We start from the raw sequence: 24179 nt of genomic DNA, 5'->3' as shown, positions 1-24179 counted from the left end.
GTACAGTATTAAAAACACATTTTTTCCACAAGGTGAAGCCAAGAGTTTTAGTTTAGCCTTGTTCTATGTCTTCTTTCAGGGCAACAAAATGACCGAATGAAAACTAACCAGTGTCGAGTGGATAACATTTTTATCTAATTATGACTTTAGAGAAGACTTAAGGAGAATTACAAGATGTTGTTTAGAACATTGGCTGTAGGTCATGTTTTTCTTTAGTACTGTAAGACGCAAATGCAATTTCATGCATATACTGACATTTCACTAAAGGCATATGCTTGACCATAACTTTTATTGTATTGACACACTTTACATTGACTGAATATTCATATCCATGACCTTACCTGAATCCAAACTTGTCCATGGCGATGGCAAAGTGTCTTGGTTGATCGTAGCAGCGGTAGAGGTTACGGTCATCCATTGGAATCAGGTCCACGTCACTAAAGATGAAGCAGTCATATTCTGCATCCTTTAAAGTCTCTGTGTAGCCAACATTCAAAAGCTTGGCTCGGTTGAATGTGTCCTCACCCAACTACAAAGAAACAGAGTAAAGATGCATATTTTGTAAGTAAGGCTGATAATTTGATGTCATCTTTTACTTAGTTGTCAGTTGTTTATATCAGAAAGAAGAATGTATGGATCAGTAACATGTTAAATAAAATAAGAGCAGATATCATAATTCTCTTACTTTTTTGCATGGGGACAGAAGTTTTCTGCTAACAGATACACTTATATGAACTTGTATCTCATGCATCTGCCTGATTCTCCTTATAAGCATTAATCGCACCATGGGATACAGCCTTTGCTCAAATCCTTAGAAGCACTTACTTAGTGCTTTAGTCCAGACATGACTGGTTGGCAGTCATGACGTTAGCATCAGGAACCCAAACCCCAAGCAATTAATGCAGCATCGGCAGTCCTTAACACAACTCACATCTACTTTCTCTGTCATCTTAGACTGTGAACACGGTCCTCAAACCCAATATAACATGTCCATCACCAGACATTGGCAGCTGGTGATACCAGTCCAACTGCCCTCACCAGTTTTTACCTCATTCTCGTCTGTTACTATAGTATGTATACTTTTAGAAATACTTAAAGGTTTCTGAGCTCCTGCAAGGTCACATGTTAATGTGTGATCCTCTGATTATATTTTTTCATTAGCATACCCACAACATGGGTATGCTAATGGTTATGCTCAGGTATCCAGACAGATACCTGAGGTAACAAATTTATCTGCATGTCTCAGGCTGAAAAATGCCCAAACTGCTATCAACAACCACAGTTTGTGCACTCACTGCACCCACACCATGTTGAAGAGCCTCTGCTGAATACTGAAGACTCTTGAACAGGGACCCTTTTCTCTGCCTATCAAGACAAATTCCATCTCGGTATGATTGAGGAGAAGACTTCTAAAATATGAAGCTTCCTATTATGGCAAGTACCCCATTCTACACTCAGCTTCTTGTGATTCATCAGGCTGGGTACAGGATGCGAAGTGGGTAGGCAATTTCATAAAATTAGGAAAGTCTACATACACCTCTTTCCTCAGCCCTATATCAAAATACAACGTGGTCTTCCCACCTCTTCTTAGTGTCTTAATCAACAAATAGAACAAGCAAACCACTATAACACTACATTAATGCTGTAAAAATCTGTTAAAAACATCAAGCATACTATGCAACTCAGAAAGCAGACCAGACAAAAGGCAAAATTACCTTAGCAGTAGCATTACACATAAAAAGATGTGTTTTCTTGTTGAGATTAAGGCTACTAAAGAACACAAGTTAATTATGGCAACATTAAATGGCTAGATAGTCTTCACCTTCAAGCACAGTATTTATTTAGATCTAACAAAAATGTGTAACATGACACTTAAATGCACAGCAATATTTGTTGATAACTATCAGAGTAATCGTCAAAATAATCATTAACTAAAACAATTGACTATTGCAGCCATAAATTAGTCCTGAGTACAGAAGTAATTTCTTTACTCAAGTAATCAGGCATCATTATTCATTACCCATAGTGTGAGCTTGTATGTATCTCTAAATACAGCATGAGCCAATGTAATTTGAGCTCAGGATGGGTATAGGTACCTCTCTATTTGGCAAAATGAATACATTATTTCCTAGCAGCTCAGTGGTGTATGATAGTTATACTGCAGTTAAATTCAATAATGTACAAACTGTAATTACATCCCGCTTCAAAGCGGTGATGTATTGTAATTGTCAGCGTTTGTGTGTTCGTCCGTTAGTCTGTTCGTTCGTCTGTCCGTTAGTCCACCAAGTATCTTCGCAACCGTTGCAGGTAGAAAGATGAAACAAAAAGCACATCACTTGGGCGGCAAAGGGGATGAAAATGATATGTTGACCTTAACCTTGAGAAAACTAGGTCAAGGTCAAATTTTAACTTTTGTTCACTCAGGAACTGGATAAGATAGAATGACAAGGGAGAATGCCAGTGTGAGTAAGGCCGTAGGTCAAAGCTACTGCTTTGATCTGTGAAAGTGGGTCAGAGCACTAGCTTTTCTCTTTGACCTATTTTGAATTCAGGGGTGTCGTAGGATGTTGCAGTGTCTGACAGCATTGATTCTTGTTTTTTTAGGCAAAGGCATTGTGCAACAGTTTGGCATAGTAAAATCTAATTCCGTGTCAAGCTGCAGGGGAAGTTAAGGTGCCTATAACCTATCACTCACAGGCAGGCACTTCAAACGTTCCATGGATTTGTTCTGCTTTTCTTGACAATTGCATCTGAGAAACCCAGGAAGTTGGTGGGGGGGGGGGGGGTTACGATACACAAAGAAAGAGCTAAAAATTTAAACCCCTTTGCTTAAAACACCTGGTTCAATGATTCTTCATGTCATTAGGAAGCATTCGCTTTTACTTATTGTACAACTTTTGAACAAATTGACTTGTGTCCCTGAGCAAGTGCAACTGTAATCATGCTAACAACACAGTGGTATCAACTAAAATTCTCTTTGGTTGATAATGTGGAAAGGCTACAGCTCAACTATTTTGATCATACACATAATTTACATGTTAAAGGCAAAAATTACCTAAGGATCGGGTAACACAAGCAGGGATTATTGTTTACTTTTCTTGATACAGAATAACATTTCAGTATAACAGGCTAAAAAAGATTCTGTATTTACAATGGAAAATTCGATTTTTCAGCTATGGTCCTGTAATGTACAATTTTATGTAAATTTGACAAGAGTCGTCCTGTTGTGTTTTGGCCTGATGTAAAAAATACGAGGGACTGCATGTGACAGGATTATATTTGTTTATGTAAATGAGACTGGTTTTCAATGCAAAGCTTCATTCCTCTTGTTTTCCTTATGTCTCACTATCTACAATACATAAAAAACCAATACGCCACTGTTTTAAATTTGCTGCAGTCACATATTTCTAGACTGTTTGAAGAAAACTTCCACTTTTTCACTGCACAGAGATGATAAATCCTTTGTTGAGGATCAAGCTTGTTTTTTTTTTTGAGGTATGCTTGCTTCCATACTAGTGCATTATCCATTTGGACCATTGTGACTCAAGAAGTGAGGTGTAATCTCCCTGGTAAACCCACTAATACCTGAGATTTGAAAGCATAATCCTCTCTGTAGGTAACAAAAAATGTCTATTGTCACAAATGCACTCGGGCTAAAAATATCAGCTACAGGATTTTTTTCCTTCCCTTTTGTTATTGTACTAACAGCCAGTTCAAAAGGTTGGGGTAACTATAAATTAGGTTATGAGGAACAAATGTGATCAATGTTATCCTAGAGACCCAGTAGAGGAAGATCAGCTAAAATTTCACATAAAAATATAAATCTTTACAAACACAGGCAGTTTACTATATAAAACATAACAATATTTGGAACCATAGATGATATGCCTTACAAATAAACCAGATGAGTTTAAATGGAATCGTCAATAATCAAAACTCCTGCGATCATAACTCCAGAATCATTAAAAAAAATGGCCAATCTTTGTCAAAGTTGGTCATTGGTTTAAATGACAATGGTGGTTTGAAGGCTTGAAACTCAAATTTTCCAAGTTGTAATCTCTTAATAACATCACCAACAAAATCACTCAAACTGGCAAAATGCAACCATTCTGAAAACTGTTAGGACAAGTTGTGCATGGCTAATATGTTTTCATCTGATTTGATGTGTCAGAGCTGATTTGAAATATAATCCCAACCACTAGCTCTGCAGTCATGACACTTGGCATGCAAACTACAACATTGTGTATTTTTTTTTTAATTTTCTGATCTTTGTGCATGAAGAGCATGAACACAACATTGTTTTATGACACAACATTGTTTTAAAATGCAAATGACAATCGAAGAAACCTCTTGGATAAGAGGTGAAATGTCTTCAAGAAACTTTCTTAAGGTCCAGTAGATTGATTTAAACAGCTTTGGATAGACTCTGTCTTATCTTGCTAATCAACTAAAACAAATTCACAGATGCAATAGTACCATCTTGAAATACTGGACATAAGACCATCAAAAATTTCACAACAAAATACATTTTTCATAACACATAATATTTTCAGATATAGTCTCCACGGAAAAAAATAATCAGTGTTTTCGATAAATTTAAGTTTTATGCTGCTCTATATCTTTTTTAATCTCTTCCTGCCACAAGTGAGCTCACATCACTTGCATTGTGGTGAAGAAATCATTTTAATAATGTGGCTGTACAGAGGCAGTGGGATTGATCGATAGCTCCAGTGTTGTACAGGCACCCAAGTGTGTCGCTGTGTTTACTTATGTTTCTGTATTTAACAATTTGAATGTTGATTTACAGTACACAGTATTTATTCAAAATATGCAATATTTAGCAGTATTTAGTATACAATTCAAGTCTTTTCTTTTTCTTTTTTTTCTTTTACATTTTTTTAGTGGTTAGATGCCATACAGAAAATGTGCAGTTTTCTGTGGTGTAAAAATATAAACAGTCTGACCACTCCATTGTTCAGTTTTTTCAATTTTACTGTGCTGTTAATACGCCGTTTTCTGTTGACACAGTGTTTTCCGATACTGCTGACTGTATTTTGCATTTTCCTATTTTCCTATGCTCCGGGGCTGTTGTATCCTTACTAAAATCTGTGTCTATCTTCTCGCCCACAACACATTAGAAAGAACTGCTCAGCCACAATTTGCCTACAGAGGTCCACAGGGGACATTAAAATCATTCATGTGTGAATATTTGACAAATCAACAAATAGCATGTTGACAGGGTGATGTGCAGAAAGGGTATTCCAATTTAGCAGAGGCAGATTTTTGGCTTCAGAATTTCACACGGATCTTCTAACTTTCAAGGACATTTCTGCGCAATTGATTTTTGATTGTTCTCTGTATAAATTAGCTATTTATGCATGTTTACTATTAGGTGTGACACGTATGTGTGTGTATAACAAATATGGTTTCCTTCAGTGAGACTTCTGCCACTCTGAGCTTATCTGAAGAAAAAATCAAAATGAGTAAATAATGTAATCCAGAGACAGACCTCACCCAAGTGAATTGTGTTGACCCTTTCTTTCTTTCTTGGGGTTAGGGCAACAAGTTATAAACAAAACAATTAACCTGATTTGGTGAGAGTGGCTGACCATTTATTTATTCAGCAGATACAAAATGACACTATCATCCATTTGGTTTTTCTGAGGAATTTACATCCAATGTGTGATCTGCCTTTTCTGCTTTGGTATTAATACAACTTAAAAAAGAAGTTTGGAAAAGAACCACTTTAGAACCAACTCAAATGGTGACACTGCTCTGTCACAAAGTACAAAGAGATCCCCCTGTTCTACTTGTCATGTAAGATGACCCTGCCTTGGAACGTTCGTATCTGTTTCCATGGCAATAACCTGAACTATATATTATATTATTCTAAGGTATCTGCCGGTATTTAAAATTTTGTCGCTACTTACTCTTTTAGTTGTTGCTGACATTTGCTGTAGGCAATAAACATATTATATAATTACTAGTGGGAACCCGTGGAAATTCCATGATAAAACAATAATATCGGACTCCGTTTATTTTCTTTTACTTCTTCGCTGTCACAAGAAAACAAACCGCTGTGTTTGATTAAGCGGACGAACACACGTTACGGTCCGGCCATCCGGGTAGACGGATGTGAGGTTGGTACTGGTGACAACATGAGATCTGTCACAATCAAAGACAAGAACCAACGCAGTCAGAGACTGCAACATCCCGCGAAACCCCTGAATTCAAAATTTTACCCTGACCCACTTGCGTAGGTCAAAGATCAAAGCTTGTGGTCTGACCTACTTTCATAGATCAAAGTTATAGCTTTTTTGGCCTTCTCCCTTGTCTTTCTATCTTATCTCCCTTGTCTTTCTATCTTATCTAGTTCTTATCCAGTTCCAGTTGTACAAAAGTTAAAATTTGACCTTGATCTTGTTTTCTCAAGGTTTAGGTGAGGCAGCCAAAAGTACATCACAAATTTTTACCTGAGGACCTGAGGAAAACATAGTCTGTGGACAATTTTAAAAGCAAACTCAAGACCCACCTTTTTAACTTGGCTTATAACTGAAAATGTATTTATCATTTTATTGTTTGTTTGTTTTTTTAAATTTAAAGTAATACTTTTAACATTTTAGTCTACCTTGTGTGTGTGTTGGGGATGAGGGGGCGATTTTTCCTGTGTACACTGTTTTTATATTGTTTTTATGTAAAGCACTTTGGGCGACACACTTTGTATGAAAAGCGCTTTATAAACTAAGTTTGATTGATTGAAATGCTCACTGAGACAGGTTGATGAAAAGAGTTTCCTCCATGTACAGCCTTGGCTTAACCTTCTAAATAGAGGGGCTCTGTCATTCAGGAGGGCAGTGAAGACTTGCAAGAAAAGCTTGAAGACATTTCTTCTCCCATCCAAAAGATTCTTTAAGAAATGTCTTCAAGCTTTTCCCATTAGTCAAAGCCAAAGCTTCTGACCAAAGGTGAAGGAAGGATCATAGACTGACCTGCAAATCAAGAGCTTTGACTTGTCGCTCCCTTTTCATCACATCACAATGGTAAAGTGTCTGCATCCCCGCAGATGCTACTCCAATCTGTCTCTCAATCCCCCTCTCCATTCTTTCCTCGTACATGAACAAAACTCACACTCCTCCACTCGGGGCAGCAGTTTATCCACTCTTTTCACACTAAGGATCATCACATCCCCTTCAGTTCGCTCTTCACACTCAATACCTTTTTGGAGATGCAAAAATAAATAATAAAAAAACCAAGAAAACACACACTGCTGTGCTTTGAATTACATTCTTCACCTATGCACCTTTCACCTTCATCTCTTCTTTTGACACCAGACTTCTCATCAGCCTCCAAGGTATGAGGTAAATTGCCGTCCACCGGCCCTCCCCCCTGCATTTCTCATATCATCACTTACATTTATTTCCTCTGGTCCTCTCTTTTTATTCATTCTGTCCTTGGCAGAGTTTCCCTGGTGTCTCTGCAGCAATCTGGTCAGTGTCAGTATCTCCCTTTCCTCTGTAATACAGTTAACCCTATCAGCCAAATTTGAGTATCACCAGATAAATCCATTGCTGCACCTCTGTGAGTTTGTGTGAGCATGTGATGAAAACCAATACAGAAATGTCCCCCATTTTGAGTCACGGTACATAGACAGACATTCACAGTACACCTGCCATGGAAATGGATGGAAGCCTAGTCAATGATCTGGCCGGAATGATTGTCACCACACAGCAGGTTCACATGTGTCTATGCTTGTGCAAAAATATGGAGTGTCTATGTGTGTGACAGGATTTATCTGTCTCCTGCAGATAGACGGTGGTGGGGCCAGTCATCCTATTATGTGGTCAGTGCAGGGAAAGCGAGGCCACAGGAGAAGCAGACAGATTTCACCTTATCACACTTAGTGGAGATTGAGTTGAATGTGTACAATTGTGTGTGCATGGTTTCTGTGCAAAGCCTCTGCACAACAGCAATTGCCCGATCATGGCTGAACAACTGTGAAAAATTACAGCTGCCAATGTTTGGGATTTTCCATATATTTTCACAGTAAGCACAAAGTTGTGCTAATAGAGATGCTCTAAAGAATGTGGACAGCGTTTTTGACAGTATAAGAAAAAACAAAACAAAATGAAAAAGAATTGGTTTTACCTTTGGTGCTAATGTTTGAAGTGTTGTGAAAATCCTAAATGAAATTAATCTACAGACTCACAGACCCTGGAGGAAAATCACTTGCATTCAATCAGCGAGCATAGCAATATAAAACAGACCAACTAGACCAATAAAATATAGAATTACAGTACTCCTTCAGGGACTCAAAGCTCATTTATGTCACATGTTACACGAAGCCTTCAATTTCAATTAGGAAAAGGAGAAATTACAGCACAAATTGAATGAGTGGAGGTCCAACATACATGAAAGAAGTTTTTTGATGTTGGAGTAGTTTATGTGCTCACCTTCATCAAACAAAGCCGCACATAGCCTGTTTAATGTTTATGGACTGATATTCAGACTTGCTGTGTGTGGTGGAGGCATGTGCCGATGTTCAGAGTTAATTATGTTTGCCTGTTTTATTTTTTACCATACAATTAGCTGGGAAGTGGTTATATACTAGCGTTAATAAAGGGTTATCAAATTAATGGCAAAAAAATAGAGGATGGAAAAAGCCAAGCCAAGCCCTTATGGGTTATAGATGTGACACTTCATCTATGTGAAACAAGTGGTTCCAACCAATAAGAAATTTGGTGGGTTAAATCTGTTTTATCTATCTTTAGAAACTATTGTCTATGCAAGCATATAAAACCTATAGGTATAAAAAAAACTTTAAATAAGTAATGGTCAAGGGATATAAGGGAAGCTCACGAATGAGAGCAGAAGATTCATTTGATCTTGTCTGAACATTTGTGACTAAATAAAGAGCACACTCGGCCATGCGCTCTTAATAAAAGATGATGATCCCTTCATTCTACCACCACCTGGGAACAGGAGGCTCATCAAAGCTAAATTAGATGCTGCAGCCAACCATGCGCACACCAACACAAACACATGACAGGCTATGTATATCGAATTCATAACATTATGGTCTTCAATCATATTCAGAGCAGCATGTTTCCTGTTTTATGAGAGCTTGGCAAAGATCACAAAAAGTATGAGGGAGAAGTGAGACGGAAGTGGCATGAGGCCAGAATAAATAATTTGCTGTAATGACTTTCTGGCAGTCCGGAGACGAGGGAGCTTCAGAATGAAGCTGAAGCCCTGGGTGACAATGGACAATTCAATTACCAGTTTGTGTTCACTTTAGTTGATAGACATGGATCCTGGCAAAATAAAGACAATGACCAGTAGTGTAAAAATGTATTTCTTGGTCTATCTGTCAATGACTGGTAATGTTGTTTTGTTTGCCAACATAGATTTTTACTTGCATTTATTTAGGGGTGCTCATATTAGTTCCCTGAAAGAGGGCCTGCTGCAACAAAACAATGACGACAATAGTGTGTAAATAAATACACAATATCCTTCCAATGAACTGTACTTCACGTTTATTTGGCTGCAAAGGTCTGGGAAGAAATTATTCGTCTATGGTCCTTTTAAAAGGAGCAGTCCTCTATGTGCCTTTTGAAAGCTCAAGTACAACCATTTTGGGTACTAATGCAAATGGATAATCAAATTCATGATGAAAAAAATAAATTCAAAATATTAAAGCTATATTACACCTTAATACGCCATAAAGTTTGTATATGATTACCTGTACTTTATTTTCTTACCCATTACGTTACCAATACTTTATATCCCACTTTATCCATTCATTTAATATCTATTTATTTTATTACAAAATCCATCAGGATGTTCTTCTTACGTATTTAATATGATATCATATATTTTTATTCAGGCGGCATGGTGGTGCAGTGGGTAGTGCTGTCGCCGCACAGCAAGGCGGTTCTGGGTTCAAGTCCCGCTCTGTACAGAGGTTGCATGTTCTCACCGTGTCTGCGTGGGTTTTGTCCGGGTTCTCCAGCTTCCTCCCATCTCCAAAAATATGCGCTTCAGGTTAATTGGCCAGCCCCAAATTTACTGTAGGTATGAATGTGTGTGTGCGTGTTTGTCTCCACGGTGCACTGGTGTGGTGCCCGGGGTGTCCCCTGCCTCACGCACAAGGTCGGCTGGGATAAGCTCCTCCTCCCCATGACCCGCGACATCGGATAAAGTGGTGAAGGACATGGAGGGATGGATGGATGGATGTTTTTTATTCTTATTTAATAGTAACATGTTATTATGTGTTTTTAATTTTTTATAGTGATCTAACGGTCCAATATTTGTAGTAGACAGACGAGAGAAATGACTTCAACTTGATCAATATTTTTCTGTGTATATGTTTGAGAATCGACGCATACTTTGTGTACGTATATACACTGCTCACAAAAATTAAAGGAATAACAAAAGAAACACATTAGATACATCAGATCTCAATATGAAGTTGGATATCTATATGTAGCCAGGTCAAATAGACAATGCATTTATAATAAAGCGGTTACACATTTCTTCATGCTGCCTGGTGTTACGTTGTTGGTTGGCCAGTAGGAGTCGCACTTTTAGTTGCGTCCACGGGACGTTTACCTGGGCTGACGTCTGTTCACGTGGGATGTTAGTGGCGCGAAAGTTACGCATCTGACGTTGTGGAGGATATGATTAATTTCTTGGCGTAAGTAATCTTAAGGTTGTTATTTCAGTTTGGGCATTATATGAAAGAATTATTTTGGTGATGTTGCTGACTGAGTCCGTTTATGCAGAGGGGAGAGCACACCGCTTGACGTGCTTTTCAAGTGTTCGTCGTCATTTCTAGAAGTGAAACCCTGTTTAGGATATTAAGGTATGTGTAATAACTACAATGTATTGTGTATGTAAGATGTTTCTGTGATGTTGTATTGCACATGTAATTTTAGAATGATGCTCAGTAGTGTGTATTTTATTTTATAGAAATTGCCACTACTGTTGTCTTGTCTTGTCTGGTGTTGTCTTGTGAAGGTTAAGTTTTAGTTTTAATCAAAGTTTTATTTGTTATCTTTTATTTTTCCTTTATTATCCTCCAAATCGTTTCGGGGAGGTAAATGGAAATTTTATTGTTTATGTTTTAATAAACTGCCAATTCGACCAAATTTAATGCTGTCCTCTACCTGAGTTGGGGGGGGAGAACAGTCGGGAAATAGAACCCACATTTGGGGAGCCCTCAGACTGTGTGTGTGTCTCGGTGTTGTCCGGCTGGCCACACATAGCCTGGTCACATATATAAATAACAACAGGGCAATGTCTTAAGAACAAAAGAATGCCAAGTCCTTTAATGGAATAGTTTTTCGGCCAACAGAAGGCTTATTTGTGTAGACACCCTCAAATCAGAGTGAAATGAAGATGTGGCAGGCCGGTCCTTTTTTTAAAAAACTTAATTTTTGCAACTGAAAATTCTTTTCAGTATCTTCTGTGGCCCCCACGAGCTTGACATGCTTGACAATGTCGTGGCATGCTCCTAATGAGACGACAGATGGTGTTTTGTGGAATTTCCTCCCAGATCTGTATGAGGGCATCCCTGAGCTGTTGTACAGTCTGAGGAGCAACCTGGCGGCACCTAATGGACTTAAACATAATGTCCCACAGATTTTCCATTGGGTTTAAGTCAGGGGATCGTGAAGGCCATTAAATTGTTTCAATTCCTTCATACTCCAGGTACTGCCTGCATACTCTTGCCACATGAGGCCGGGCATTGCCGTGCATTAGGAGGAAACCAGGACCTCCTGCACCAGTGTAAGGTCTGACAATGTGTTCAAGGATTTCCTCTCGATACCTTATGGCAGTTAGAGCACCATTTCCTAGGCAGTAGAGGTCTGTGCATCCCTCCATGGATATGCCTCCCCAGACCATCACTGACCCACCACTAAACCTGTCATGTTGAAGGCAGCATAACGCTCCCCTAGTCTTCTCCAGACTCTTTCATGTCTATCACAGGTGCTCAGGGTGAATCTGTTCTCGTCTGTAAAAAGTACAGGGAGCCAGTGGCAGACTTGCCAATTCTGGTGTTCTTGAGCAAATGCCAGTCGAGCTTCACGGTGCTGGGCAGTGAGCACAGGGCCCACTACAGGACATCAGGCCCTCAGGCCACTTTCATGAAGTCTGTTCCTGTTTGTTTGGGTAGAGACATTCACACCAGTGGCCCTCTGGAGGTCGTTCTGTAGGGCGCGAGCAGCGCTCAGCCTGTTCCGCCTTGCACAAAGGAGCAGGTATCGGTCCTGCTGATGGGTTGAGGACTTCTACGGCCTTGTCCAACTCTCCGAGAATAACCAACAGTCTCCTGAAATCACCTCCATGTTCTAGAGATTGTGCTGGGAGACATATTAAACCTTCTTGAGCAGCACGTGTGGATGTGCCATCCTGAAGAAGTTGGACAACCTGTGCAACTCCTGTAGGGTTAAGGAATCGCCTCATACTGTCAGTAGAGATAATTACTCACGACAAAACCACCACGAGTGAAAAACCAGCCAAAAAAGATCAAGAGGGAGAAACTTGAGATGACCTCCACATGTAAAACCAGTCCTGTTTTGCAGGTTTTCTAATTTGTGCCACTGTAGTGCACCTGTTGTTAATACCATCAACACCAACACAGCTGAAAGTGAATCCCTCAGCTGCTTAACCAACCAGAAAATTACCAGACAGGTTTAATTGATTTCATGCCAGGCCCAGTTAAAAAATTTTGTGAGCAGTGTATATGTACAGTACATATACAGTACATATATGTATATATGTATGTATATGTATATGTGTGTGTCCATAGTAAGACAGAGTACATGTGTGTGAATGAGAGGGACCCAAGTGGAAGAGTGAGGTTACAGGGAGAAGAGATCAAGAAAGTGGAGGATTTTAAGTACTTAGCGTCAACAGCCCAGAGCAATGGAGAGTGTGGAAAAGAGGTGAAGAAGCGTGTACAGGCAGGATGGAACGGGTGGAGAAAAGTGTCAGGTGTGATGTGTGATAGAAGAGTTTCAGCTAAAATGAAAGGAAAGGTGTACAAAACTGTGGTGAGACCAGCGATGTTGTTTGGTCTAGAGACAGTGTCACTGAGGAAAAGACAGGAGACAGAGCTGGAGGTAGCAGAGATGAAGATGCTGAGGTTCTCTTTGGGAGCGACCAGGAAGGATAGGATCAGGAATGAGTACATCAGAGGGATTCGCTGTGGCGACCCCTGAAGGGAAAAGCCGAAAAGAAATCGAAGAAGATGTGTGTGTCCACAAACACACACACACACACACACACACACACACACACACACACACACACACACACACACACACACACACACACACACACACACACACACACACACACACACATACAGTATATTTTGCAGCTGGTAAGATAAGTCACTTGAAGATCTACAAATTGAGATCCCTTGTTTCTCAAAGCAACACTATACACTCTTCTGTAACAAGCAAACTACTAATATCTATTGGAGAAGAGCAGAGCACACCATACAAAACTGTCTCCATTTTCCCATTGATTTTTAAATTCCTTAGTTATTAATGGTCTTGAACCAGACCATATTCCAGGAATGCCTGAGATTTATGAACCAATCCAGTTCTTCTGACCATCTGGTTTTGCTGTTTTAGGTTTTATTCTAAGTAGAACCAAAATATTTGGTTTTGTCCGTGGAACGGCGACTGGCAAGAGAAATGGTAAACAGATATTTTTAATTGTTTTAGTTTCTAAATTGTGCATTTTCTCTATATCCTTGTTAATCTCTTTTGACCAGGAAGGCACTTTGATTGATGTGCAAAGAAATACAGTTTGATTGATTGATTGATTGATTGATTGATTGATTGATTGATTGATTGATTGATTGATTGATTGATTGATTGATTGATTGATTGATTGATTGATTGACTGACTGCTGTTCTGGACAAGAGAAATGCCAAACATAGTACAGTGAGCAACACTGAGAGCAGCAGTCATGTAAGAGATGAAGGAGACTGACTAACATTACTCCAAATACATCAACATGACAGCATTCAAATAAGTGGAAGAGGTTAAGAAACAGAAATAAAGGCATATTTAAAGGGTGATGTGTGCGTGTGAGAGAAGAAGATGAAGAAGATGATAGTGACAGCATAGCTGCCAAGAGAAATGACAGCAAAGGTTAGTGCTGCCCCGTAGGAGTTGGCCAGCGTGTATCACTCAGAGAAAAAAGACACATCTTTTCTAATGGCTGTCACCCGTCATGCAAAGATGGACATGCCAAAGGAGAGCAACAGGAAGGTGAAGAGCAGAGGACCAAACCCACCTGACATTTTGATGAGTATGAGGCCAGATGGTGGCAGTGGATTGCTGCTATGAGCTGCTGTGCCAGACCTGCTCTTACACACGTCATATGGCGTGTGTAAAACCGCTAAAACCAGTGAAGAAGAGTCTCTTTCTTGTTCATACTCCCTCTGGTATCCTCATTGCATTGTGCCTCTTGAACATCAATCAAATACTAACCCTCACTCTCCCAGGACGGGTCATCAGTATCCAAGCAGAACCGCTTCACTTCTTACATTAAGCTTCAGAAAGTCAATATGAAATCCTGATACAATACGAGCAAAGGGAGGTCATCCCTAATATCTGTGAACATGGAAGAAGAATCCAAAACACCCTCTCCATTAGAAAAAACCTCCTATCTCACTTTATAACTTGTTTCAGTGCAGTGAATAAGCATTTAAAATGTTAAACACTGTTTCTTCTTCTGGCCTGTCATCTGAATTACCACAATGATTTGTCATAATAAAGCTCTGTATTTACTACCCTGAAGCCATGTCATTACTTCAGCACAACTTTGATAACATGTTTGTAGTCAAGTGACACATGGCTGCTACACAAAAAGCATTGGAGGTAGTAGATATGAGGGGATCGTGGAACAAGGTGTGTAGCAACCCAAGCTCAGATATGGGCACTGCTTACAATAAAAAGATAATTAATCAATTATCTATCATCAATCAATTCATATTTTTCAGGAACATACGTTCGTGTACTTCAGGCGAATTGGTAGGTTTCAGATTGCACGTAAGTGTGAGCGTGTGTTCATGTGCTTGTTTCTCTATATGTGGCTCCATGGTGCACTGGCGTTGTGCCCGGAGTGTACCCTGCCTCGCCCTCCCAGTCAACTGGTATAGGCTGCAGCACCCTGCTACCTGCAACAGCAGGTGAAGCAGGAATGGAAAATGGATGGCTGGATATGTACATGTAATACACATATATTCAGGGTTTCAGATCTGTGTATTCAAATTAACTTTTCTTATGGGATTTCAAATGCTGTCTTCAGCACATAAAATGCAGTACAAAAACATGACCTCTATCATCTGGTGATGGTTCATTTTTCCCCTCTTGCTGCATATTTTAATTTTACCCTCTCCTCTTCTGTCAGGTAAGACACACAGATTTGCACAGGAACAAGGACAGAAGGGCAGCGTGACATGTTTCATGTCTCCCATCAAGAGGTCGATACAGTCAGATGACTCATTCTTCCCTATTTCCTATCAGGACCAATATGAGACACCATCTGCCTCTGCCTTAATAATGACACAGCTTTTTCAAATTTCCCTATCGCTCTGAGATATTGCTTGATCAATGTGGGAATTAAGCCTCAGCTCAAGCAAATAAGGATTGGGCTTGCTGCAAGAATTGAGACCCTTTGCTCTTTCAGTGCATAAAGTACAATGAGGAATTAAGCTAATAGATAGATAGATAGATAGATAGATAGATAGATAGATAGATAGATAGATAGATAGATAGATAGATAGATAGATAGATAGATAGATAGATAGATAGATAGATAGATAGATAGATAGATAGATAGATAGATAGATAGATAGATAGATACTTTAATAATCCTGGAGGAAATTTCAAAATAATAAACAAAGTCCATAGAGTTGCATGCAACTTGTTGTGCTGTCAATGTTATTAGGAGAGTAAATTAGGGAGCATATATTTCAAATTGCAATAAGCAATACTTTAAAACAAAAAACGAAATGTTTCATGTGAAAGAGTTCATGACTGAAGACTGCCTCGGTCATTAGACTCTGTTAGCACACTGCTTAGAATAAACAACCTGAATATTTACTGAATGGATGAACCAGGGACACTTTAATCAACCTTTCTTCCTGCAGCACACATCTGTTTTCTGAAAACAAGGATAATCTTATTTGAGTCGACAAATGGATGTCTCCTAACTCCTTACTCACGTGTCCACCATAACAACTGTATACAGTATGGCGATAATACTTTGGCTGTCTATTATCTTGTTATGACTGACTCCTACTTCCCACTTAGTGACAATAGAAAAATTTCAAAACACAACATCAGTTTAATATCATCTATTCATTTGATATCAGAAACATGCCACAAAAGAATCTTTGTCCATGTGGTATTTGGTGCTGGGAAAGACAAAATGACAATTAGAGTCTTTACTGGTAAAAATCCTTGTTACAGTTGGAAAGATTGAAGGGAGCAATGAGACCAAAACAATAAAGTTGTGGGTGGTAAAACAAAAACAAGCTGAAAAAGGTCAAAATTTGCAGCAGCACTCAAGGAAACTGTTGAGTTGGAAGAAAAAACATATTAAACTATTGTTTAGTGTTACCACAAAAAGATATTCACCAAACAAGTCTCTACATGCATCCCAATATCAATAAATTTGTGTACAGACACAGACTATGATTTAAATTTCTTCTCTCCACAGGACTGATTCTTGGCCAAAGGTAAAGTTTGACAATCTCTGACTTTCATGAGCTTTTCTTTTATCTTAATTGAAACTAGGGTGACTTGCAGCACTTCAAGATAACTGAATTAAGCTTAGTTCAGCTGCTCTTGCCAGCAGGAAGGTGTAAGGACAAGCAAGAGGATCTAATCAAAGCTGATAGCTGTCCAAGGAGAATTTATTAATTAGTATGTTAGTGTGAACAGAGCATGGAAGACCAGGGAGTTGTCAAGGTTTTTTCGGAACATGGTTGTAGAGTAACAGGGTATGAATACCAATTGACTCTAATTAGAATGACTTAAGTCAGCCATCAGCACCTTTTTTGTATTTTTAGCTTTTTATTAGTTTTAACCTTATATTCAATGTACACAAACTATTTAGATCAACTATTGTTGAATGTTACTGTTTAAATCTTAGGCCATTTGTTTAAACCAGGCAAATCTGACTGAGATTGCGATGTTTACGCTGCACTATAACATTCAAAGCCTTGTACAGCTGGGGTCAACAGCATGGCTTGTTTTGGAGAGTTCAGAATCATTTTAAATGCATGTCACAGGATTTATCTTGATATCTTTAAAAAACAACTTTCATGAGCTGTATGTTACTCTGATGTCTACAGAAGCCTACGCTGTTTCAGACTAGGGAGTATGCTTTGCTGGACAGTAAAATATATAGGGTAAAAGTACCCCTTTAACCATTTACAAGAAACAGAGAGAACAAAGGTTGGTTTTATTTGTGTTTGTGGAAAATTTGATCGAACAGGAAAGCAGTCAGAGGAGAGCTACAATCTATTTTCGCGTGTTTCGTACTGAAACACAGGCCATAACCTTTTATCCATAACTGGATTGAACCATGTTGTTTCATCACCTAATAATTAATATGCCTGTTGTGTGCCCTTGCCATACAATGAGCTGTGTGAAAAAAGAAATAGCGGTAAGGAGTTTTCAGACTGAGCGTTGCAATGATAGAGCCCCATGGGACTCATAAACTCAGAATGTGGCCAGCCAGCTTACAGCACAGTAGGAATGGTGTGTTATTGTGGATCCATGCATATGTGCTTGTGTATTAGGAGTAATGGTCCAATGAAAATAAGAAGATGGGCCCCATCATCATCTTCATCATCACCAAGAAACAGTAATAACAAACCACGAACCGCAGCATCAATCTCTGGGAAAAAGAAAAAACTAAAAACAAATTGTAGTCTTGCTAAAAAGCTCTGCAAATAAATTTAAACTTCAGAATATTCTGACGCTATTAATATATGCTTCAATAAACTATTGCAGAAGCTGCTTTCCAAAACAATCTATGAGCTATTTGCAAAAAGAAATAGTTCCACATAATATAGGGCACTAGAAAAAAAATCCTTACAAAAAAACATCTGAGATACGTGAAAAAACTGCCGCTATCATAATCAACAATTTCTACGTGACAGGAGAGTATATAAATATTTTTTTTCCCATTTATTTTATTGTCTCTGTTTTTGTCTGTGATTTTCAAGAAAAGCTGTAAAGTCTGATCCAAAAGTTGTACAAAGGCAAAATAACACTCTGACATATGGATAGAAAAGCACTACCATATCTACTGGTATTTGTAAAGCACTGTAATTCTGAACATTCAGAATTGTTTAGATTTAGATTTCTTGGCTCAACACAAGCCCAGAAACAATTACTAATTCTATAATTTTAGAAGAGAATAAAAGGCTACTGGTGTGGCTATCTAGCAATTAACATGTGATTCGTGAGGCTTTCTGTTTGTACCTGTTATTTACGAATATCCACATAATCTCAATTTAGCTCATTCTGTGATTAAATGTCAGTTTAATTGTCATGTTTGGGTAAATAGGCTTCTTTTGCCACACCTTTGGTAGAGGAGGAGGCATTAAAAGTCACAAAAAACTAGGGAAAGATTTTCTTGCATTTCATAAGACCACAGCAGACTAGAAACATGTATTTAGAGCAGCCCACTCATGTAATTTGACACAGCAACAATGCATGTGCTGTTTTTCAGAACATACTGTATAATCAACTCATCTCATCAACCAGTTTAAGGTGCACTGATTAAATGATGTTAATGATAGAAGTAAACTCCTATCGTTGGGGAATGAAACAACTTAAGATACGAGAGAGACGGACTATGGACTCAACATGGTGTGAAGCACAAATTACCAACGGATGTCGCTTTAACTGTTGGGTACATTAGATCATTTAGCCACACTGATGGCTGAATGCTAACCATGTTTCATTAGTGATGCATTCACACAAAAAGGCAGATGTTCAAGGATGGAAGGGAATGAAGGGAAAAAACTCATGCAAGATAAAAGAACAGTCTGACAGCAGCTCAGCACTATCAAACTGAGGAAACTAATTAAAATGTGTCAAACTAAGAGTTTGGTCTAGGATCACATCTGTGCAGAAGAACTACCTGCCAGACAGAATACCGAAGTTTCCTCACTAACATATTAATATTGTATTTTTATTTTGCATATTATCCAATATTTTATACATGCTGCTCATGCCATTATGTATTTGTGTGTGCGTGTGTGTGTGTGTGTGTGTGAGAGAGAGAGAGAGAGAGAGAGAGAGAGAGAGAGAGAGAGAGAGAGAGAGAGAGAGAGAGATTTTGATTTTTAAAATTACGTTTATTTATAAAAGCCAAATTACAAGGTAATTACGTTGACACAAAATCCAAAAGACATTCACGCAAAAAGGAATTCACATCTCAAACACAATGGTAGGATTTTCAACGGTACTTTGTGTTTGCTGAACAAAGAAAACATCCAACCTTTTAACATTTATCAAACTAAAAACAGAGGCTCTTGTCTCCATGTTCCCTGCTCCATTCAAAGTACAGGTACTTAAAACACAGGTTTAAAAAAAAACAGACAAAAGCCAACTAATCATTCTCTACAATCATGCTTTTTACTTTTGTCATTAGTTTCTTCAATCTAAAAATCTCTTTGCTCGTAAAAACTGTTTGGTCACTTCCTTTTGATTTTTTTAATTAAAAATGTATGCTATCCAGAAACATGTTGAGGTCAGGAAAGAAATTTTCTACTTTGGCCCTCAAACTTTTTGTCTCTTGCAGGAATTTTTTTGTCTTTTGCAAATCATATTTTTCTGTTATGGCTTCTTTGTTATTCTCAGAACTATTTGTATCAGTAGGTGTTTTAGGTGGTTCTGTCGCAATTTTCTTCACTTTATTCATTCGTGTCAGTGTTTTTTTCTTTTAGGAGATACCTTCCTTGTCGATCACAATATCATCTTCTTCCTCCTTCTCCAGCTGAGACTCTACCATTCTGGCGATTGTCTCTCTGGCTTCTTCAGCCTCCACCAAATCACTCTCTCCATCTTTTGTGCTGTTATCCATGTCCTGCGTGTTATTCTGTGACACCGGGTTGGTGCCTGGCGACTGTTTAACTTTTGTGCTGTTACCCATATCCTGTTTAATCTTTGCGCTGTCACCCGTGACTTCTGGCCGGCAATTCCGCGGGTGATGGAGTTGGACCTCACAAGGCTGCAATTGTGAAATCAGGACTGCAGCACTAGAAGCCACCACAGACGCTGCGGCCACCGGCTGTTTAACCTTTGCACTGTCACCTGTATCCTGCGTGTTATTCCGTGGCTCTGGGTTGGCAGTCGGTGACCCAGAGGGAAATGGAGTTGGAAACCCACAAGGCCGTGGTTTTGGAGCCGCGTAAGAAGCCGCAACCACCGGCTCTGAGGCAACCACAGCAGCCAGCTGTGTGCCTCAGCCACCGGCCCCCCTGTGGTCGCAGCCGCCTGCCCTACGGCAGCCGACGGCCAGCGCCCTCTCCCTCTGTACAGTGGCGGATGAGATGTCCTTCCCCCCCACACTGGAAACATTTTGTGCTCTCACTGGTGACATAAACCTTGTAATCATAGTAATCAATTTTAAACGTGAGCGTGATGTCCAGCTCTTCATTGATCCGATTAGGGACCATCATAGCCATCTCTGAAAGGCGTAACATGCCTGAATGGCATTACCGACCGGGAAGGTAGCTATAGTAGTCAGTAGCCGCATTATTTGAGAATCGCTGTCTTTCAATGTCAATGATTTGCATTATAGCCTGAATTTTTGAGCAAAAAGCAAAGTGTACTTCAATTTGAGCTCTAGAATATACTCATTGATCATCATACTCTGAGGACAGTTGACATGTGCATGTGATGGATTACTGGTAGGATTCTATAAATATCCACAGCTTTGAGTAACGTTTTCCACAGCAGCTACGGGCAGCACATCAACTTATCTGCACTTAAAACAAAATATTTAGCGTGATGTTTGAGTTCTAAACATAAAATAATATTTTACTTTTACATAGTATGTGTGTATGTATGCATGTACTGTATGTATGTATACACACACACTCACACACTCACACACACACACACACACACACACACACACACACACACACACACACACACACACACACACACACACACACACAAACACACACCAGTGACGTGCGGTCAGGGGAGGTAGGTGCCGCACAGCCTCACCTTTTCTTCAGCTTCCAAACTCAATTTCTTCCACAAAGAGCCCACCTTTCAACTCAGTTTAACAGTAATCTGTCAAGTTACCTGTCAAGTTTTTCATTTTAAATTAAAAAAAGTCCAAAGAAAACCTTCTTATCAATGTTCAGAAGAGTATAAAAAAATTCTTATTCCTGTCCTTTTATCCAGAGTCAAAACAAAATGCAACTCTTCCTTTTTTGCCACAGCTCCAACAATCTTACCAAATTTCATGAAAATCCATTAAGCGATTGTTAACCTTGCTAACAGACAAATGGACAAATAAATGCAGAAAAGTATAACCTCCTCTATGTAGGTGAAAAAAATTCTAAATGTGGTTTGCTTTTGCAGTGTACAGAGAGATAAGGAAAAAAACATTAAATATACCCAGTACACGGAACAAATACAATTCATGTCACAATTGACACCTCTTTGTCAATGTCTCAACAAAAGTCATTCTTTCAGGGCTGATGTGTTTGACTGCATTTTCTGTATGCATGTGTTAGTATAATAATGACCACATGCCTTTGATGGAATAAAGCATCCAGCATGTTGGCAGCAGCTCTGGTTGGAGTGTGTGCTTCACCTTCCCTCATGGAAAGATAATGAACCCACTGGAGTGTTTAATCTCAAATATGTCTGCTGAACCACTTCTTACAGCCACTGCATACTGAACAGACGCAACGCGACATATTTCAGTCCTTGACAGACGAGTACATGTTCTCTGTTCTGGAGTGATGCGCTGACATGCTCCACCCAATTCACTCGCATAGAAAGCATAATGTTTTGTATTTCAACTATGACTCCTCATGAGATGATGAAATTGTTTTGAATGGTGGTTACATTTGGTCACTGAAACTTTCCTGCAGGAATGACCAGAGAGATGCTTTTGTTGAGGTCTGAAGTCTAGCTGTAAGCATCAGTTTGTTTACCCAGTCGTGGTGGAAGAAAGTGTTGTTCATGCAGGGAGAACCAGAATGCTGGCGATTTTTGGGGAAGTAGGAGAGTAATAAAGATTGCAAGAATGACAAAACAAATGTATGAAGAACATTTAGAGAGAGAACAGATGTGACTTTGACCTTCATTACAATAACTTTCAGTAAAATAAATTAGACAAATAAGTCTTTTAAGGTAAATAAGGCTTATATGAATTGTACTATAGCTCTGCAGTTTTGACATGGATGGCCTTGAGCAAAATGCTAATATGAGGATGCTAACAGGTTCACACAATAATTATTAAATATATATGACTGGCAGACCTATCCATCTATCCATCTTCAAATCGCTGCTTTTTCCGCAAAAAACAAGAATGCCCAAAGCAAACCTTCAAATTGTTGAACAGAACATCCATACAACCAACTGTCCACACTAGCTTTGTTTTGTTGTACGATTGTATGATGAAAAATACAACCTTCTTCTTCTTCAACAGAAAACAGCTGCTTCAGCTGCTGCCCTCATTATAGCCTTTCTATATGATAAATCAAATAGGACTGCAAGACACAAAAAGGCAACTGACAAAAGGTCAAGTTAATATAAATGCTGCTGTCCTGTCGGTCAGAAAAAATCAGATTCAAATTCCTATCCCATAGATCAAACGAGAGATGCAGAGGTTTTTGATGATAGTCAGCACAAATTGAGCTTTTATATTTTGTTGATAATAACTGCAGAAAAACATGCTCTGAATAAAAATATAAAGGGTCATTCCTGTTTCTTGCCATCACACAGCAAGCTATATATGTTCCTGAGCTTTGGGTTTGAAATAAGTAAATGTACCAAATGTAGTTCAGTCGGTAATTCACAATTATATCATTAATATCAGACGCCCCAATATTTTGCAGCTGGTTCTACACCTGTTCAGTGGCTGTGGGAGTTCATGTTATTGAGCTCCATCCATCCATCCATCCATCCATCCATCCATCCATCCATCCATCCATCCATCCATCCCTCCCTCCCTCCCTCCCTCCCTCCCTCCCTCCCTCCATCCATCCATCCATCCATCCATCCATCTTCAACTGCTTATCCGGGGCCTGGTCGCGGAGGCAACAGTCTCAGGAGGAATGTCAATACTTCCGTCTCCCCAGACACCTCCAGCTTCCGGAGGGATCCCGAGGTGTTTCCAGGCCAGCCAAGAGACATAGTCCCTCCAGGGTATCCAAGGTCTTCCCCGAGGTCTCCTCCCGGTAGGACATGACCAGAACACCTCCCCAAGGAGGCGTCGAGGAGGCATCCGAAACAGAAGTCCGAGCCACTGCAGCTGGTTACGCTCAAGTAGAGCAGCGGCTCTACTCCGAGCTCCTCCCTAGTGTCTGATTTCCTCACCCTATCTCTAAGGGTGCGCCCAGCCACTCTACAGAGGACACTCTTTTCAGCCGCTTGTATCCGGGATTTTGTCCTTTCGGTCATGACCCAAAGCTCATGACCATAGGTGAGAGTAGGAAAATAGATTGACCGGTAAATTGGGAGCTTCGTCTTGCGAATAAGCTCCTTCTTCACCACGACAGACCTATACAGCGACCACATCACTGCAGAAGCTGTACCGATCCGTCTATCAATCTCACGTTCCATCCTTCTCTCACTCGTGAACAAGATCCCAAGATACTTAAACTTCTCCACTTGGGGCAAAGACTCTCCACCAACCTGAAGCGGGCACACCGCCCTTTTCCGGTCGAGAACCATGGCCTCGGATTTAGAGGTGCTGATCCTCATCCCACTTGCGTCACACTCAGCTGCAAACCGAATGGTTTACCAGAATTTCTCCATGGCCACTCCGAACTCTTCCTAGACCCGAGCTTTTGCCTACGTGGCTACTCAACCTGCAGTACGCCTGGCCTGTCTGCACCTGTCGGCTGCCTCCGGAGTCCCAAAATTCAATGATTTGATAG

At 39.6% G+C, this 24179-nt stretch overlaps 1 protein-coding gene across 1 annotated transcript in view; it reads right to left on the bottom strand.

Annotated features, from left to right (window-relative positions):
• Positions 1 to 24179, bottom strand: part of b4galt2 (UDP-Gal:betaGlcNAc beta 1,4- galactosyltransferase, polypeptide 2) — a 121260-nt gene that overhangs the window by 31324 nt on the left and 65757 nt on the right. The window contains exon 4 of the mRNA XM_068341055.1: positions 342 to 529. Coding sequence (XP_068197156.1) covers positions 342 to 529 — 188 coding nt within the window. The remainder of the gene's footprint in view (positions 1 to 341; positions 530 to 24179) is intronic.

The sequence above is a fragment of the Antennarius striatus genome, chromosome 18, assembly GCF_040054535.1.
Source record: "Antennarius striatus isolate MH-2024 chromosome 18, ASM4005453v1, whole genome shotgun sequence".
Classification (NCBI taxonomy): Eukaryota; Metazoa; Chordata; class Actinopteri; order Lophiiformes; family Antennariidae; genus Antennarius; species Antennarius striatus.
The sequence above is the reverse complement of the archived record's forward strand: the minus strand, read 5'-3'. Positions and strand labels throughout refer to the sequence as shown.